Here is a 19848-nt window from a genome sequence, read left to right on the forward strand (position 1 = left end):
AGTATTGGGGTCAACTGCCCCTCCCCAAGCCCCTCCCCCTCCCACACCAACTGTGCAGAATTCTCTGCTCTCAATTAACATAAGAAAATCATGGGGGACTAATGGTCACCGATTAGGCATTGTTTTCTATATAGAGGGCGAAAGTAGAGACAAGTAGTTACTATCCCTTTATAAAGGGACACTACAAGTAGTACAGTGGGGCTTAATACACAATTTTCTTCCGGACAACACCTTTCCGTCTGTCTGTCTCCCGTTGTAGCGCTCTCTCTCAGTTACAGATTTCAAGAAACACGTCATTATAATTATCCATTGTTCGCCTTTTAGCTTAATAAGGATCGATAATGTTCCAATTTTAAAATTAATAGTGTCTATATGGTTTCAGAAAGCTTCTGAAGCCTTCACAGCATCGTGTTCTCTGAAAAAAGAGTGCAGGCCGTATTGGGATTTTATGTACGTTAATGAGGCAATTACGCACAGTCTCGGTCTTTAATCTGTCACTGGTAGCAAGGTTTCCAAGAAAAATAGTTATCAAACAAGAAAATAAAGATGAATATAAAAAAAATAAAAGTGAAGATAATAATGATGATGATGATGATCATGATGATGATGATGATGATGATTATAACCTAGATTCACATAGAGCTTTCGTTTACCACTTCAGCGTTTTACAGATATAGCATTCCCGTCATCCGAAAATGTTGCTACCAAAATTTCATTTGCACGCACAAATTTCAACTTTGATATTTTTTTTTTTTTTTTGGGGGGGGGGGGGGGGGGTCAGAAGAAAAAAATCTGAATCGCCAACAGGTGGCATGATGGGCAGTTTTTTAAGGGGGGATGCGGATATTGACGATAACGGTCAACATTGAGGCCTAAAAAAACCTGCGTTTTAGCAATGGTGTACTTTTTGTTGTTGATTATTCATGAGTCTAGTACTTTTGCATCTACCCAATATAATACATTAAACGATTGCTAATTACATTAATGTACTTCACACTTTGAGCAATATGAGATGATAAGTTAATATCCAACCCATTATCCATGGTTGGTGAAGGGTCTTACATAGCGGGGGGGGGGGGTCACAAACAAAAAAGGGGACTTTCTGGAAAAAGAGAAACCTACAAAGGGAAACCTCAAAGTAAAAATATGTATATACCCATACATTGACGTTACATTATCAGGGATGATTTCGATGTTTGTTCATCTCTTTACATGGTCCAAGATACTGTTTAAGCATCATACTTTGCAGTTGGGTGTGATATTTATTTGCGAGCGAGCGAGCAAAATTTTAAGGATTTGTGAGGTATCAGTGCGAAAAAACTACATCTTATATCAAGGAAAAAACACAATTCTGACGGGGTTTTATGCACAATCTAATCATGAAAGACTGAAAAGATACAAACATGTGATAAGAAACATCATTCGGGCGAAATTAATTAACAAATGCTCTTAGTTGCTTTAAGTTATGAGCACATCTTATGATGAAAGGAAAAAGGGTCATCTTTCCAGAGGGAAAATGAGTCACAAAAAAGTGAGTCCATTGACGTCCGACTATGAGGATTTTAGAACAATTACCAAAGTGATGGAGGTGCTTCAGGAATATCTTTTGTGTGCCTCTTGAAAAGTAGGCTTCCTCCAGTGTATCATAGAAAATACAGTTGATGCATCAATGTAAGTCCTATGTGGTTTAACTGTACAATGATAGATTCCAACTTTTGTTTCGATACAAACGTTTCTGACATCTGTATTCATGTATTCCACAACTCTTTATGCCATTTCATGGTGGAGAAGGATGTTCTGTGAATAAACATGTACATGCATTACCTATGCTGTGTAGCAAGAGACACCGACTTTGTCAACAAGACAGAAGAAGAAGAAGACAACTGTTTTTGCATAAACTATTCCCAGTTTAGCAACATGGTTTTGAATGAAGAATGCGCCCCCCCCCCCCACCCATTTACATCCCTAGAAAGGATTACAGGCTAACAATACAGGAATATGAGGACAAGAAAATCAAGAGTTAAATACACAAACACTGTGATCGGGAAAAGAAACAATACAAGGGGAAAAAGTTGACATTTCAAAAGTTTAACTTTATTTAATAGTTACTGAACTACATTTTTTCCTCTCTCCATGGAAAATATGGAAAGAAAAACATACATACAGACGTACATATACATCTGCATTGAATGTTTAGAGATGATTACCAACCTAATGCATATACAAATATGTACAGTGAAGGAATTCTTCATGGTTTACAATTATAACTCTTAATCCAGGCTACCCTTGCACAGTGAAATAGTCCAGTGTTTTATCCATAGTACAGTATTGTCAAACAGGATTGAGCATGGTTGAGAGTCTTCATAATGGTAGTAGAAAACTAACTTTGTATCTTTTGTTTGATTATGGTCAATGAGTGGAAACCAACTGGACGATAAAAGTCAAATAATGCTGCCACACATTGAAGGCAACAGACATTCAAGGTTCTGTATCTCTTCTCAAAAACAAAATTATATAAAATTGAAAAAGAAGTAAATAAACATGAGTTAACAAATGTACGTAAAATTCAGCATGGATGAGAAGTATACCTAGCATACACACATTGTGTATGAAATCTTACTTGTCAAGATGTCCATTATCACTTCAATGGAAACCAATTTTGCCAAAAAAAGTCACTGTATTACAAATTCACATTGATTCATTCAAATTAATTTAGAATTATAACTGCCAGTTGTTACAAATTTGTATCAATCCTGAGTTGGAAATTTGTTTTAAAATATTCATACTTCTTTCTCAAAGTCACCAGATAGCTTACTTTAAGTTGCTTATTATTCGGACAAGCACACTTAACCTCTCTGGGTAATTCCTCAGAAAAGCATGTCATACAGACTGCCTATACTTAAAGATTGGTTATTGAAGTTGACTTGTATTTTAAGCTCTGAAACAGGACATGTTGAGCAGAAGGAGATTGCATGCCAACACAGAAGACCGTATATATATCATTGAATTCTGTTTGATAAATAGTCATTGGTTCAGCTTACACTATAACAAGGAAACAAGGGGAATTTTTTTTGTTATTAGCCTTGAGGCAAAATATGAACATAAACTTTAGGTATGATTTCTTGAAGCATTTCTATTGATTACTACACATTTGATTGTAAAGGATTTAAACAATGTTGGTGTGGTTGACAGCCAATTAAACTTCTTTAAGTCAAGTCCAATGGACAGATGCTGAAATTTGTATAGATGACAGAGCCACATCGTTTATCAGTATGCTGGTACTGGAAGGGGGGGGGGGTGTTTCACAAAGTTCCTAAGTCAACTTAACTTTAAGTTGGACTTAAAAATTATGGAGAGCCATTTGTAGCCTTAAAATAAAGTATATTCAAATGCAAAAGTGAAGTATTTTTGACTTTTTATAAATTCCACATCAAGAACATGAAATCTCCTTGATAAAAGAAAACATGGAAGGATTTGAATCGACACTTTATGCTTTTTAAAATAACTTTTACAAAATATTTTCATAGATGCTAAGTCCAACTTAGAGCTAAGTTCAACCTTAGGATCTTTGTGAAACACCCCCCTGGACCCCTAATCTGTGCGAGAGCTGCCTGGACGATCAAGTGGAACCGTGTGATAAGCCTTGTTCTTAAAGCCCTACTGCACAACTTATAGCTACTTGCGCCCTCTATACAGCTAACAATGCCTAAGCGGTACCTGTTGATCCCCATCATGCCCTTTTTCTTATGTTAATTGAGAGCTGATTTGATGAGATAACCACCTGCAGGGTGGTCTGATCCCTCCATGCCAAGCTAGTGCAGATGGGCTTTAAGTCTTACACCCCCTAATACAACTTCTTTGTCTTCTGATAGAGGGCGTCGACCACTTTGCCCATGTTTGTGATGGTCTCGAGAGCCATCTCGTAGGTTTGGTCAACGACGGGTTCCTCAAAGACGATCAGGACGCCTTCACCTTGATCAAGAATACCTATAGAAACAGGAAGAGAGGATGCAGGTCATTTATTATCATACAGATGAACAAAATATTTTTTACACATACAGTCAAACCTGCTTTAGTGACCACCTGTCTACAAAGACCACCTGTCCACAAAGACCACATTTTTTTGTTTCCCTTGAAAATGGTTTCTCATTGCAACATGTATTAAAGAAACCTGTCTACGAAGACCACTTTTTTGTTTCCCTTGAGCGGTCGCTAAAGACAGGTTTGACTGTAATACCAGTAATCAGTTTCTACGAGTTTGGTGCAACAAAGCACTAATCTTCAAGTTATGAAATTGAACTCCATAAATTATATTCTAAAATGGAAGTGGAACCCATATATTGCTCCAAGTAAATTATTGCAGAGAAATAGCTCGAACTAAATGTCAGAATTCTATAACCAGCTTTGCAAGCGCATGGGATGTGTCTTTATTACGTAAATGTGAGCTAACATAGAAATACTAATCTACTAATAACCTACATTCTCAGAGCAGCAGAGTAGTCACAAACCATATATAAAGAACTTTCAGTACACTGCAAACTTCATTTACAATGTATCCACCATTACAACTGGAAATGGAGTTCCTGAATACTAGAACTATACTGTGTGAGTAGATAATATAATACATAAATACATTATACAGTAGGCTTGCGGGTGCATCCTTTGGGGAAGAAGGAGGAGGATTGAGGAGTCCTGAAAAGGACTCTCGGTAATCTTTCTTCAGGGTTTGTAGTCCTGAAAAGGACTGTTTGGTATAGTCTTGAAAAAGACTGTTGGTTATCTTTCTTAGCTTATAGTTCTATAAAGAGAACTATAGCGCTCAGAAAGGATGAGTGGCGCGAGTGGCTCGACGTTTCGAACAGGTTGATTATCCGTCGTCAGGAATACATTATAACACACATGCCAAAATTAGGAATTGCATGCATTTAGGTTGCTTTGTACACAGAAGTTTTGAGTAATAGAGAGGAATCTCTGACTCATTACTAGTCTGGAGGCTTTTAAATTAGGACTTGTTCCTCCAAAATAGGAATGGTTGGCAGCTATGTATAATACATGTACATCAAACTTTGGCTAAGGCAACAAGCAGAGCTTACCATGAAATTTCTTGTCTAAAATCATTTGTGACAGCTTTCTCTCCACCAGGTCCTATAGGAAATACAATCAGTATACCAGCAATATTGTAATTTACAAAGGGAAGATGAAAAGAAACACAATATTCATTTCCATGTATATGCATTATCTAGTGTCTGTAATCAATGAAATGCACATCTTTTTTTTGGGGGGGGGGAGGGGGTAGGTAATATTTTACAGTATTTTACATACAAAAATAAAGAGGGGTCATCATAACCAATGACTGCCATATGAACAATTCCAATGAATGTCATCAAACAGAATGTAATATGTTAATTTTTCCAGCATACTTTTATTATTAATCAAAGCAATATAAATGCAATTAGTATGGACTTTTCTTTTGTTATGCCATATGCACAAAATTCACTGTTGAATGCAAAATATATTTATAAAATCAAATCTAGATGTCAATTCCTCTTTTTTCTTTCTTTCCTTTTGTAATGATAGTCCTATTACATCAATATTGAATTTGTATAAACTTTGGGTTGAAGGAAGCTCCCAATGTTTATGAATGGTCAAACACAAGACCTGTGACATAATACAGTCACACCTGCGAAAGTGACCACCTGTCTAAAAAGACCACCTGTCTACAACAAGCACATTTTTAGTTTCCCTTGAAAATGGTTTCTCATTGAAAACATGTACTAAAGGAACCTGTCTACAAAGACCACTTTTGTGTTTCTCTTGGACAGGTTTGACTGTATCATATTTGCCATAGGGTCAATCGTATGACTGGCTCCCTAAGAGCCCTGCTAAGTGGGAGGGGTGTTATATCTCTAAATACTACCATGACAAGGAGACTTACCAGAGGTAGCTTAATGATGCTTGCTATGTGAGAAACCTGCACCCTGGAGAACGGTTCAATGATACGGCACAGATTCTGCTCTAACAGATTGTCATACAGAGACGCTAGATGTGCGTTGATGATCGGGTCCTCTTGCAGCTCTGAGGGATACTTCTGAAGTGTCTAAAACAAGATACCACAATCGGAGTAACGGTTATACACACATCATGAAAGTACATCTGTATTGGGGATCAATACACATGCTAGAAAATTACACTATTGAACTCAATACCGAAGACATCACCTCCAAAATTCTAAAAGTAAAGACCAGTTTTGGAAGCGCCTCCCTCTCAAAATATGAAATGGAAGCTCTTATTACCAATCATGTAAAAGAACATGTTTTGACTAATACGTGATCATACACATTTTGCAGAGAAACCGCCTACTAATTGATATATAATGCATGTGTCGCGCACGTGTGGCGGTAGTCCCGTATACATCTTTCTGTGTACAGTGCTTGTAACTTTATCAAGACTGGGCCAAATTTCTTATCATTTTGATGATTGCAGAACCTTGCAGTACACACCAATACTTATATGCTAGATGATCAACCTTTCCTGATTGATTCCACAACGTTTCTTTCACAATGCAATCGCATGACCATACCTGCTCTTTATCTTTAAACATCATGAAACTTCATCTGTATTGGTGATTATACAAATATTAGAAAATTACACATTTGAGCTCAATACAAAAGCTGTTACCTCCAGAATTTTCAGCTGTTCAGCGACAGTAGTTGTCACGGATTTCATGGGTCATAGACATTAGGAAGTTTGTAGCTCCTGTCTTTGATTAGGAGGTAATGATTTACAAGCAATTAAACTTTTTATGGCATAAAACAGACTCCAGATGAATTCTACTATCCAATTTTACTATTAGCAAATTACACCCTTATACTTATAATTTGTTTACATAATTGTAATTATTTATATTTTTCAAAGAGGCTGTAAAACAGGTGGTAATTGATAAGCTGTACGTACTGTTTGAAACTCAGAGAGTGACCGATTCTTGCTGGCGTTCGCTATACTCTTCAGGGCTTCTACACTGGGGCCTGCATGTCGGAGAGCTAGCTTCCCACTTACTATTGACTGCACATCATCAGCACTGTAAAGAACATCGACAAGACAAAAAAATAAAATGACATCGATAATAATTTGAATCAATTTCTTGTTATATCAACTTTACAAATGTATATATATATATATATATATATATATATATTCATGTTTGATTAACACAATGGCAATTTTTATTTCGTCAATACAGTTATTATTTTTGCAAAATATTTTATTTTCAATTGTAAAATGCAAAACGTTATTCCACTATTTCCTTCTTTTCAACGAGCTCTCAAACATTTAAAAAATATGGAACGTATAATTGCTTTCAAGAAAAATCGTCTCGATCTTCATAATAAGAAATGGCAGATATTTTGTTAACTTTTTTTGTATTGCAGATGAGTTAACAATTACACTATATTTTTTATTATACATATTCTATGTCTATACAAACATGTTATTATTACTATTATTATTATCATGTACTATTATTATTATGAATGAGATTTGTTTTCAATAAATATTTTGAAAAAAAAGAAAAAAAAAGAATGGCAACCAAGGATGGGAAAGAGAAGAAGGGGAAGGCAGACGAGAAGTTGGAGAGATGACCTATTACATCATACATGGGAACGGCCGTTAGGACTAGGATAGCTAGAGACAGAAGAGAATGGAAATGTTATGAGGAGGGCTTTGTCCAACGTCTGGATGAACTATAGCCTGATAGATAGATAGATATATATTCATGAGCATTGACGTAATATGATAATTTTTTTTCCCAATACAGTACATGTATATAAAAGATAAGAACCAAGTTACCAGCTGAATAAATAAACAATAAGAATTAAAACTATTTTACATGAATATGTTTTGGAGATGGTGGCACAGTGGTAGAGAAGTCCTGTTGTAAAAACTGGAGCTATCTGAATGGAAACTAAATCACTAGTGCTAGTACCCTTTCCTGAGGAATTAATCCTACAAAACCAAGTCCTTCAGAGAGCACAAAAATCTATCTCATTAGTTGACCAATATTCCTCAGATGTCTTTTAATCTAAATATTCTCTTGATTATTTCTGCTCGGATGGAACGGAACTACCTTTGGGCCAGAGTTCTCCTTAAATTTCACGAAAAAACAGATTTACTAGAAAGATAGCAATTATAAGTTTATAATTGCTATCTTTCTAGTAAATCTGTTTTTTCTTTAATCAAGAATGGGAAATCTTCCTTACCAGTTCAACATAATCTTGGCCAGCAACATGTACTTGAGGGCATCGATAGCCTTTGGATTGTCTACCGAGTCATAGCCTTCAAAAGACTCGTAGAAATATGAGAAAGCTGTCTTGAAGTCCCTTTCGTCAGCAGCATGCAGGACACCTACACGATGGATCAAGATACAGGATGTTAAAGCGGAACTGATAACACAGAAGTATTGGTGTACTTATATTTAAGTGAAATGCAGTAGATTTTTTTTTCCTGTGGTTTTTAATCTAGACCATTTTAACGTGAATCAGAGGTATAGAGCATAGAAAAGAAAGAAATCAAAGATTTCATGATCACCTTCCTGACAAATGCCCAGACAAAGGTAGTGCTCATGCTCAATAAATATAGCTCAGCATTCACATAGCTGTATTCGCAATCAAACAGGAAACTTGATTGGCTAACAGCACATTTCTAATCCTCATTAGAGAATCAATGAAAAATTGGAATGTTGGAGGCGTAGCCTCAAAAAAGTTATCATACCCTTAACACAGAAGTTAGCATAGTTTTCAGAATACTGCCCCAGGGGGCCTCTTAGAAAATAATAATGATAGAGTTACCCTGTTCAAATAAAATGAAGAAATAGACAAATAAATATAAATTATCACTAAAATCCTTTTTAAAATGAAACCAATGATATGAAAATGATTGACCATCTTCCTTTGCCAATCCATTACCTGATTGCATGTCTAAGGCTGCTTGAAGCTTGGGTGGACAGTAGATTGCATTGGCTGTTGTTCTAGCCGAGGTTAGTGCAGCTCTGAAAGTACATGATAAAGGAGAAGTTCAATGTTCCTGTTTGATATCATTACTTTTCATTGTAGGTGATTAAAAACACCCCAATTCTTATGATGGATCAAATGTTTTAAAAGATCATTTAGTTTCAAGGTAGACATTGGGAAATTATGTTTATTGTATCAAAATAAATCTAGAAACAAAGCAATATTATTGAAAACTTGTCCAGTAGAATTTTATTTGTACAGTAAAACCTGTCTTTAAAGTAGCCACACAAAGAATCAAAAGTGTTTTGAATTGATGCAAAACTCACATCATTGCGAAGGGGAAGCCTTGCTGATCAAATACAACAACTCTTTTCTTCAAAATATGTTTGGGGCCCGCAGTAATCAACTCTCAAAAATGTGAGATCCAGATTTTCTGCCTTAATCAGCGGGCCTTTATAGAGCTTCAATATTTGTGACGTCACACACGGGACACGGCTGCAGACTGCTACACAGCACTGAGCTGTTTGTCCAGTGTGTGACGTCACTATTCAGAGCTCGCTACGCTCCTGTGTTTGGCTTACGTTCAAGGATCTTGAAAAATTGCATTTTATGCCTTTCCATCATATCTATATGATTTCTCAGCAAATCATTCGTGTTTTTCAAGAGAAAATCTTTCCATCCATATGTAATTTGTTCTAATTATCAGTTGTTAGTGAATTTTCTTTGTGTAGCTCCTTTAAAGACCGCCCAAGGGAGACAAGAAAAGTGGCTTTTATAGGCAGGTGGTCTTTATGTACAGGTGCCTATAGTACATGTTTCAATGAGAAACCATTTTCAAGGGAAATGACAAAAGTGGTCTTTGAAGACAGGTGGTCACTAAAGCAGGTTTGACTGTGGTATATTTTTGTATTTTTAGTGCCACTGCAAGGGTTTATCCGTACATGGAGTTAGGTATAGAACTATAAGGTTCCTTTTCTAACAGAAAAACAAAGCATATTTGTTAAACTAAGGAGGCCCTGTGCTATCTAAATTCTATTGAATGGGACAGCTTACAAAGACAAAGAATTAATAATTAAATAAATAAAAGGACTCCTATCCAACCACTCTCTTTGATCAATAATTAACATGTTATCAGATGTATAAGCTACCTGAAAGATATCATCTGCATATGGGGAGACAAAGGTCTGTACAAAATTGTAAAATTTATTGAGACAAATACTGGATAAGTGTTCATATAAGTTATGTGATCATCATTTATTTACTGCCGTAATGCAACGGCAGTGCACTCTATGGTAGAAAGGTGGAAGTATTCTTTCCTAGACGGAAAGCAGAAGAAAGCAGAAAGGTATTCATTAAACACCTCCAGCACTTTGGCAGTGATGATTCTAAAAGGAACAAAGTGGGATTTCACCATGTTGAAAAGATCCATGGATTCAGGGGCATTTGTACCAAGTGCTATTAAAGGTAAAGACCAGTTATGGTCATGCGAATGCATTGTGAAAGAAACGTTGTGGAATCGATCAGAAAAGGTTGATCATCTAGCATCTAGCATCTGCAAGGTTCTGGAATCATCAAAATGATAAGAAATTTGGCCCATTCTTCGTAAAGTTACAAGCACTATACACAGAAAGATGTATATGGGACTACCCTATATCTCTCACAGACCATGAGAGAAACAAATTTACCAAATATATGAATTAGTAGGCGGTTTCCCGGCAAATTTTGTTATCATCATGTATTAGTCAAAACATATTCTTTCACATGATTGGTAATGAGAGCTTCCATTTCATTTTTTGAAATTGGGGCGTTTCCAATACTGGTCTTTACCTTTAAACTACCAACTGGGCCCCATCCTACAAGAGTTGCGATTGATTCAAATCAATCACAAGACCTCCAATCAATCGCAAGATTGCAGTCTCCTATCTCTTATGGACATAGTTGCGATTGATATCAATCACAAATAAGTTGCGACTGATATCAACTCTTTGTGGTCTATACCTGAATGGTGTCAAATTCTCTACAATAGATCAAGATAATGGCCCGAATTCACAAAGCAAGGTTTGAGCTCAGACCAAGGTTTGAGCTCAAACCTCCTTTTGTTTCGCCAAACCTCCTTTTGTTCTTTACAAACCAGGTTTGTAAAAAAACGCGTAAAACGCGTCATATGACGTACGAAAACCAAGGTTTGTCGACAAACCTCCTTTGTGAATTCGGGCCAAAGAGTTCATGGGTGTTCATACCTGGCTTTGGGAAGATTGCTGAGAGCATGATAGACTTTACTTTCTAGTAGCTGGACTTCAACGAGCAAAGCTTTGTCATCTAACTTCTTCAGTTCTTTCAATAACCTAGCACCTGCAACAACAAAAACAAAATAGAATGTGTTTTCATTTCTCAATCCTTTCATTCTGGTGTGAACCGATGCGATTGCAGCAGTGCCTCAGGGAATGCACTGCTTGTAAAATGCTTTCATGCTCCCGATATGACCAAAAATACTGATTTCAGCAAGATTTCTTAAACTTATGGATTCATAATAAATCATCAAAGAATAACTGAAACACAGCTCCCTTTACACTCAGGGGTGATAGTGACCACTAACCCCCCCCCCCCCCCCTCTTTTGAGTAAGGATAAAATAGGAAGGGAAAAAAATAGGAAGGGAAAAAATAGGGGGAAAAATAAGGAAAATAAGGGAAAATAAGGGAAAATCAAAGGACTAGCCATATCTATATTTGGCAAAGGCACTTCCCATTCCCATACAAATACAATGGGTCAAGAACTTGAAAGTCTGATGGAAATTATAGGTTTGGAACCAATAAACTAACAGTAACAGATTATGATGGTGCCTACATAGATCTCATCAAATCATCGGGGGAGTTCATGAAACCTGAACAACAGTGTAGTATAGTAAGGAATTATTTGACATGGTTGTACATTCTCTATGGAAGCAGGAAGAAACCTTGTTTTATTGTCTTCCTCAGAAGTGTGTATGTGCTGACGTGCGCAGTGTGGGAGGAAGGTCGCCAAGGGTCAATTGCATGACCACTACTCTACTTCATCTTTACAAACAATGCGATTGCTTTTTTTTTAAAGTCTTTTCTATCAATGCATTCATTACAAAAAATGTTTGATCAGACACAAATTTATATTTCAAAGATTTCAATGAAAAATTGCAATACAAAAAAAAAACTTGTACAAATAAATAGTTGTCCAATGAAGGATAAAAGTATGAAAAATCCTCTCCTATTACATGTTCATATTCCTAAGACAGAAAAGAAGGGCATTAATTAAAAAAATACAGGGTTAACGCCCTGGCTTTCATAACCCAAATATCTCCCGTTGTGGATAGCCACTGGCTGCTTGACTCACCTACTAATAGGGCATCTGTGTATTTCTTGGTGTCGTGGTAGAGGGCTATCAGTCTGGCTTCGAGAGCTTGGCGCAGGAATACTCGTTTCTCATTGGTAGCCCAGTCTATACATTCCTGGCAAAGCTCAATCTAAAAATAATAATAGACAGATATTTAATCGTCCAACTAAAATTGGAAATGCTGTAGCCGAGACATGTGGCCGACATGGAAAAACATTTCAAATGTCACGCTGCAAGATCAGTCAAAAGTATTCTGGGCAACAAGAAATTCAAGGAGTCATTAATTTGTTTCTTTACAAAAAAAAGTACTTTAGTAGATGATTGTAAAAAGTTTTAGGGCACATTTGAATGTTCAATTTAGCAGGATCATATTAATCACAAGCAGTTCAAGCAAGCTTTACAACAGATTGGAATTCTTTGTATCCACAGGTTGGAATATAAAGAGAAAACAGAAACAAAACGCTACAAGTGTATTTTGCTTCTTCCAGAAAATGCTTAGATATCAAAGGTTAACAGCTTAACAATTCATGATTATTCTTCAGCTTTTTGTATGAAAATTCAAGGATTTTCAAAATGTGACTAGTTTCAAGAACATTTCTAAAGCTTTAATTAATACATCTCTCTCAAAGAGAAGATACAAATAGATGCAGAAAAAAAATAGAAGCAGAAAAAAGGGAGAAACAGAAAGTTCGAGGAAAATTGGTTAAAGAAAATATAGATTTCAGCAAGGTTTTGCCATTTGCTTTAACCTTACCATGACATATGATTATTACATTATAATTATTCAGAATGATTTTAAGAAACATGTTTTCTTGAAACAAGGCTTTAAAATTGAGTGCTCAAAATTTGACTTTATGTGAACTCAAAAGACTCAACAGTTTCTTTGACTTTATGTACATTATTTCTACCATTGTTACTTACCTGTTTGTATTTGTATTTTTATTTGAAATCCTACCTCAAGTTTTGGATGCAATAAAGAAATAAAGTAATAGTAATAATCTTTGAAAGGGCCCTCTGTGGACTCGTTAGGACTCACCTCTTTACCTGTATCTGCATTCATATCTAAGAAGAGATCCACCATACCTCTCACCAGTTTGGCTGCCTTGGCCTTGCTAACCATTGCTAGGAAGGGACGGGTGAACTTAATCAAACCACCAAGCTCTGAACAAAGAGGACAGGGGGAAGGAAAAAAAAAACATAAAGCAATTTAGCATATCATTTAAGAGATGCAGTCCCTTACCATTTTAGAACAAGAGAAAGCAGAAGATGAACTAGAAAATAAGAACTTTAAGTTAACAAGAAGCAAAGAAAAATAACAACAATAAAAAAAAAATATATGAAAATTCAATTTAATTAAGAACAAACTCTAATAGTTATCAATAAAAGCTAATACCAATATTGCACAAAAAAAAACATACTTTCTAGAAATACAGAAAAAGGGGGAAAGATAGGGAAAAAGGGAGAGAAAAAAAAGAGAGAAAAAAGAGAGAAACGGAAAGAGAAAAACAAAGGAGATAAAGAAAGAGAGCATAAAGAAAGAAGAGAAAGAAGGAGAAAAGATATAATGAGGGTACTGTTCAATGCAGGAATGCTGTACGTACACATATGAGTTGTCTAGATCTAATAATAGTCCATGCTGGTTCCAGCTTATTTTGTAAACATTCATGAATATGACAACAGACAAATGTGTACATAAATATACACAAGATTATAAATATGACAACATTACAACAACAAAAAATATATAAATATAAAAAACAGGGTTGTCTCTTACCATCAGCCTGTTTTGACTTGGCCAAGAGCTTGCCAAGCTCCATAATGCTCTGTTCCTTGATCCGGACCCCTTCTTCATTTTCAAGATCCACATCTTGCTTGACTACAAGATAAGCAAATATAATATAATAAGGTGTCACGCAATACTCACTCACAATGTGATGGAGGGGTGGGGTAGGGAGGGGGGGGGGGGGGATTGGGCCAGTCGGACCTGAAGATTTCCCCAAAACATGAAATTACTGTGTTATCAATCTCTCCTTTTGGTGGGGTGGATTGTGACGTAGTTAAAGATAACTCTCCTGTTTGTCTGGGAAAAAATCCTTAATATCTGTTAAATTTTGTTCTCCCTCGAAGCCCTACATCATGTACTCAAAATGTATGATGGATAGAATATTATTAAAGGGACTTGGTAACATTGTTCAGATGAGAGATAGTGGTGCTAGGGTAGTGACTTCAATGCTACAATGTAGATGTACAATTAAAGATAATCTGAAAATTTGAGTGAAAACGGACCATTATTCATGGTACAAATTGGGAAAAACTGATCTGATCGATTCCTTAATTCTCCCAGCTATAATATTACAATTTAATCACATTTTAGGTGAATGGAAATCTCACAAAGCAATAAAATGGCTCTACATTCCATTCCAGACATTTAGGTGTTGTTAGATTTTTATAGCCTGTTTTATGTCTTTTTTTCATGGAAAAACGGTTGGGAAAATTCAAAAATGGTTGGGAGAATTTACTGTTAATCACTGTTAGAGGGTGTCGTACAGTATCGACGCCTTCAAAGAAAACTATAGATATCTTCGTGGTTTGAGAATTTTTTCATGATTTGTTTCATGTCAGAGGGTTAGTACAGTCGAAGGAATATAGTAAGTAACATTTTATACAAAAATTAAGCAATTTTTTTCATCAACCTTCGACAATGTTACCAAGTCACTTTAAAGATTATTTATTAGTTAGAGACATTTCAGATTCAGCCAACTTGAAAAGCCCATACCTGTAGTTGGTGATTACTAAGTGATTACAACTTTCAAAAATTCATAACTTTTTCATTTTTGTCCATTTCATTCAAACTTTTCCTCGTCTACTTCTATGATTTGTTTGCTTTCCTCTAGAGTAGTTTGCTATAATAAAGGTTGGATTTCCCTATAAGGGCTAGGTGATAAAATACATATCAATATCGCCTAACCTTTATCGGCACCCATACCCCAAAAATGAAGAGTGATGTAAACAAAACCTGAAATGCCTTGATTGTCAATCACCCATTAGGGCACCAGAAAACCTTGACAATTTTATGATCATAGTTAAAAGTTCAAAATTAGTTTAGTTTAAAAAGACTGTTGCGCAGGGATCGTTTGCTAAATACAGCAAACTCTGTGCATGTGTCTTTGTACACTAAACTAATCGCTATTAATCCCCTATTATTATCGTTAAAGGGCAAGTCCACTCCAAAAACAACTTACTTTCAATAGAAGCAGAAAAATCAGACAATCCAAATTATCCAATCAAAAAAAGTTTGAGCACAATCAGAAAGCTAATAAGAAAGTTATGAATTTTTAATGACATAATAACAACTTTGAATTTCCAGCCAGAACCAACATTACCAACTCTTATGAGAGGTAAGCATTTGTGAAATGTAACTTGCACAACTCGTAGTCGTATCATATTGTGTGCATCAGTTATGTGTGAATTGCGTCACCTGTTTTAAGCAGGAAGTGTCAGAATCTCTGTGGTGGTGTGACGTATTTGCGTATTGACTTTGCCATTGAACTTAAGTTGCGTTTAAGTTAAGTAGGCCCTCTCTCACTTGAATTTGAAGCCACTCAAGCGGATCTTCTTTGCCGTTTACTTGTTTTGTAATTCGATGTTTTTAACATGTTCCTTTAGTATTTCTCACTTTTCCTTCCTTATCCTTTCTTCTTTCTCTTGCACTTAGAAACATTGTATTAAGCGCATTATAAATGTAATGTATTGTTATTATCATTATCGGCCAATGAGAGCGCGTAAACTCACTGTAGCTCAATGCGCAAAGGACTTTGTGTCACCGCGTCAACGTCAATTGACTTTGTAACGTGCAAGGTTATCGTAAAACTTTGCACTTGTAAATGTTCCTGCATTAAATATGAATGCAAACACTGCAACGTCCCATGACACAGCAAACTATCCAATTTCATTACTCATTTCCATCATGTCCAATCATCATCATTCATCCTGTTCATTCATAAATAACTTCATTCATCATTCATCATTTCAAATTCATGATCATGTCGATCATCATGATAATGCCTGGAAATTAATGCCTAAATGGCCTTCAAATTGGGTCTCCTACAATAATAAATTATAGATATCAATGAATGGTAGGTATCTTACCAATACTGTGAAATATTGCAAGAGCAGAACTAGTATCTGTCAAAATTAGAGCTGTTGCCTTTTCAAACTCTCCTTCCATTTTGGTATTGGTAGTATGCAATGAAATCATGATAACATGCTTTTTCGCTGCTTCTATTTACATCATAGGCTTTGCGCTGTTTCACGGTTCCCGATACTTCTCGTCCATAAGATACTCGACCCACGAATGGTTTTTACTCGACTCATTTTGACTTGTCGTTGCATGAACATGTACGTTTGTTTTCATATTTTGTTTAATCAATACCGAAAAAAGGAATATTGGAGTCTAGTCTACTGCAATTATTTTCAAGTGGAGGTAAGTGGATCGACGTCTAAAGATAAGATCCTGATTTTTTGAGAACAAAATATGTTTCAAGATATAGCGCGCCCTTATAATTCGTTTTGAAAAGGAAAACTTATATTAGGCTAAAATTCATATTTCCAATGTTTCTTTTGTTTTCTAAAATTATTTTGTAATTAAATAGAATTGAATTTATAATGACAATAAAGCAAATGATACCCCCCCCCCCCAAAAAAAAAAGAAAAAAAGAAGAAGCCCGATTAATCAGATCGACCGTATACGCGTATGGGGTAGGTCGTTCATTAATGTGTCAGGGTGCATGTAAATTGTGAACATGATAACATCATAAACAAAGTATACAACATGAATACATGAAAACAAAGCATACATGTAGGCCTGCACATGAAAACAAAAATACAGAAAACTGAAACACGAACAAGATTGTAAATGAATAACCATATTGAAACTTTTTATAATAATATACTGTTTTCAAAGATTTAGCAATAGCCCTAAATACTCTTCAAACTTTTGAAACCGGGTCCATAGCACGGACATTCCTGGCTTCCAAGTTTTGATCTAAGAATGATAATCAACTCGATAGTCAATTTGATGAACTCTGAATATTTTTGGATAATCGGGAGTTTTTTATCGTACCAAAACATTAAATACCTATTTGATATGGAGATTGTACACTGAGTGAATATTATATTTCGCGGAACAATTAAATTATCATGAGACTGAGAAGAAGAAGAAGACTCGCGATCGAAAAGAAGAAGAAGAAGAAGAAGAAGAAGAAGAAGAAGAAGAAGAAGAAGAAGAAGAAGAAGAAGAAGAAGAAGAAGAAGAAAAAGAAGAAAAAGAAGAAGAAAAAGAAAAAGAAAGAAGAAAAAGAATAAGAAGAAGATCGAGAAGATTGAGAAAAAGAGGGGGAAGAAAGAGCCCATAAAAATAAAGAGAGAAATTAGAAGGAAAAAAATCGGAATTATATATAGGGAAGAAAAAGACGAAGAAAAAGAAAAGAACAGCTAGAGAAGAATTAAGAAAAAGAAAAAGAAGAAGAAGAAGAAGAAGGAGAAGAAGGAGAATTAGAAGAAGGAGAAGCCAGGGGTTCGACACCCCTCCACCTGTCAGGATATTGTCGGTAATATTGCGCTGCCGTCGGGAAAAAAGAGAAAAGGGGGAGGGGAAAATCAAAAAAGAGAGGGAAAGGGAAAGAAAAGAAAAAAGAAAAGGAAAAGAAAAGAAAGAAATGAAAAGAAAGGAAAGAAAAGAGAAAGGAAAGAAAGAGAAAAAAGAAAAAGAGGGAGGAGAGGAAAGAAAGGAAAAGAAAGAAAAGGAAGAAAAGGGGAAAAAAAGCAAAGCAAAGGGAAACAAAAGAAATGGGGGGTGAAGAGAGGAGAGAGGGGGAGGTAAGAGCCTGAGAAAGGAGGAGTGCAGTTAAAGAAAGGGGGGTCGTGGGTGGAGTCGTCTCGTCAAGGAAGCAAGAAAGACATAGGTAAATATGTTGCTGTGTCGGGTCAGCTGTGTCGGTATTCTGTGTCGATCCTCGTGTACTATTACAATGCAGGAGTTTGAAGTCGGTGAGATGTATATTGTCGGTCGGCCGACAAGTTTTTTTCCCTACGAACTGTGATTTTTTATCCGCTGTGACGACTTCGAGAGTGACTACAACTACAATTCTTGTATATTTTCTCGAAGTTTTACTTTCTTATAATATCAGTTTTGAAATCAGAGGTTTAAATTTTTCGGGGAAACTAATTCAAACAAGGATTAAGAGTCAACAACAGTACGACGAAACGTCTTCCTTTCTCTATATTTTAATGAAACGCGAAAATTTCCGCGCTTCGCGCGGGTGGGGGAAACTTCATTAAGACCAGTCGAAAACAGTACAACGAATCGTTTTCTTTCTCTAATAATTTGAGGAAACGCCTAAGCCTCCCCGATTCGCGCAGAGAGGGGGGGGGGGAGATAACTGAATTCAGATAAGAATTAAGAGTCGGGAACAATACAACGAATCGTTTTCCTTTCTCTTGTTTTGATGAAATGCAAAAATTTCCGCGCTTCGCGCGGGAGAGGAAAACTTCATTTAGACGAGTCGAGAACGGTTCAACGAAACGTCTTCTTTCTCTCATAATCTAAGAAAACGTCAAAGCTTCCGCGCTTCGAGCTAAAGGGGGGAACTGAATTCAGACAATTAGGGCTTATTAAGAGTCGAAAACAGTAAAACGAATCGTCTTCTTTCTCTAATAATTTATTGAATGAAACGTCAAAACTTCCGCGCTTTGCGCGGAAGGGGGACATCTCATTCAGACAAAGATTAAGACTCGAGCACGGTTCAACGAATCGTCTACTTTCTCTAATAACTTAATGAAACGTAAAAACTTCCGCGCTTCACGCGTTAAGCGTCGAGAACAGTAGCCGACACCGAATCGTCTGCTTTTTCTCATAATTTAATGATACGTCAAAGCTTCCGCGCTTCGCGCGGGAGGGGGAGAAACTGAATTCAGACAAGGATTAAGAGTCGAGCACTGTTTAACGAATCGTCTACTTTTTAATAATGAAACGCCAAAACTTTCGCGCTTCGCGCGGGAGGGGCAGAACTGAATTCAGATAAGGATTAAGAGTCGAGAACAGAACACCGAATCGTCTGCTTTTTCTCATAATTTAATGAAACGTCAAAGCTTCCGCGCTTTGCGCGGGAGGGGGAGAAACTGAATTCAGACAAGGATTAAGAGTCGAGCACTTAACGAATCGTCTACTTTTTAATAATTTAATGAAACGCCAAACCTTTCGCGCTTCGCGCGGGAGGGGGGGGGGGAACTTCATTCAGACAAGGATTAATAGTCGAGATTGGTACAATAAATCGTCTTCTTTTCGTAATAACTTAAGGAAACGTCTAAGCTTCCACGCTTCGTGCGGGAGGCCTAACATCGAAAACCCCCCCCCCCCGCTAATGAGCGCGCTTCGCGCGCTCTTTAAGTGATTCGCTTGCTCTTTACCGCCCCTCCCTA

At 36.4% G+C, this 19848-nt stretch overlaps 1 protein-coding gene across 1 annotated transcript; it reads right to left on the reverse strand.

Moving 5' to 3' along the window:
• Positions 1 to 3492: 3492 nt before the first annotated feature.
• Positions 3493 to 16650, reverse strand: LOC588167 (26S proteasome non-ATPase regulatory subunit 11). The gene is made up of 11 exons (XM_030990447.1): positions 16519 to 16650; positions 14144 to 14245; positions 13406 to 13530; positions 12370 to 12499; positions 11246 to 11357; positions 8961 to 9043; positions 8256 to 8400; positions 6955 to 7078; positions 5936 to 6097; positions 5094 to 5145; positions 3493 to 3987 (listed from the first exon to the last, which is right to left on the reverse strand). The coding sequence occupies exons 1-11, from the start codon at positions 16625 to 16627 to the stop codon at positions 3845 to 3847; spliced, it is 1287 nt and encodes a 428-aa protein (XP_030846307.1). The 5' UTR covers positions 16628 to 16650; the 3' UTR covers positions 3493 to 3844.
• Positions 16651 to 19848: the final 3198 nt, after the last annotated feature.

The sequence above is a fragment of the Strongylocentrotus purpuratus genome, unplaced genomic scaffold, assembly GCF_000002235.5.
Source record: "Strongylocentrotus purpuratus isolate Spur 01 unplaced genomic scaffold, Spur_5.0 spur5_scaffold_19, whole genome shotgun sequence".
Lineage (NCBI taxonomy): Eukaryota > Metazoa > Echinodermata > Echinoidea > Camarodonta > Strongylocentrotidae > Strongylocentrotus > Strongylocentrotus purpuratus.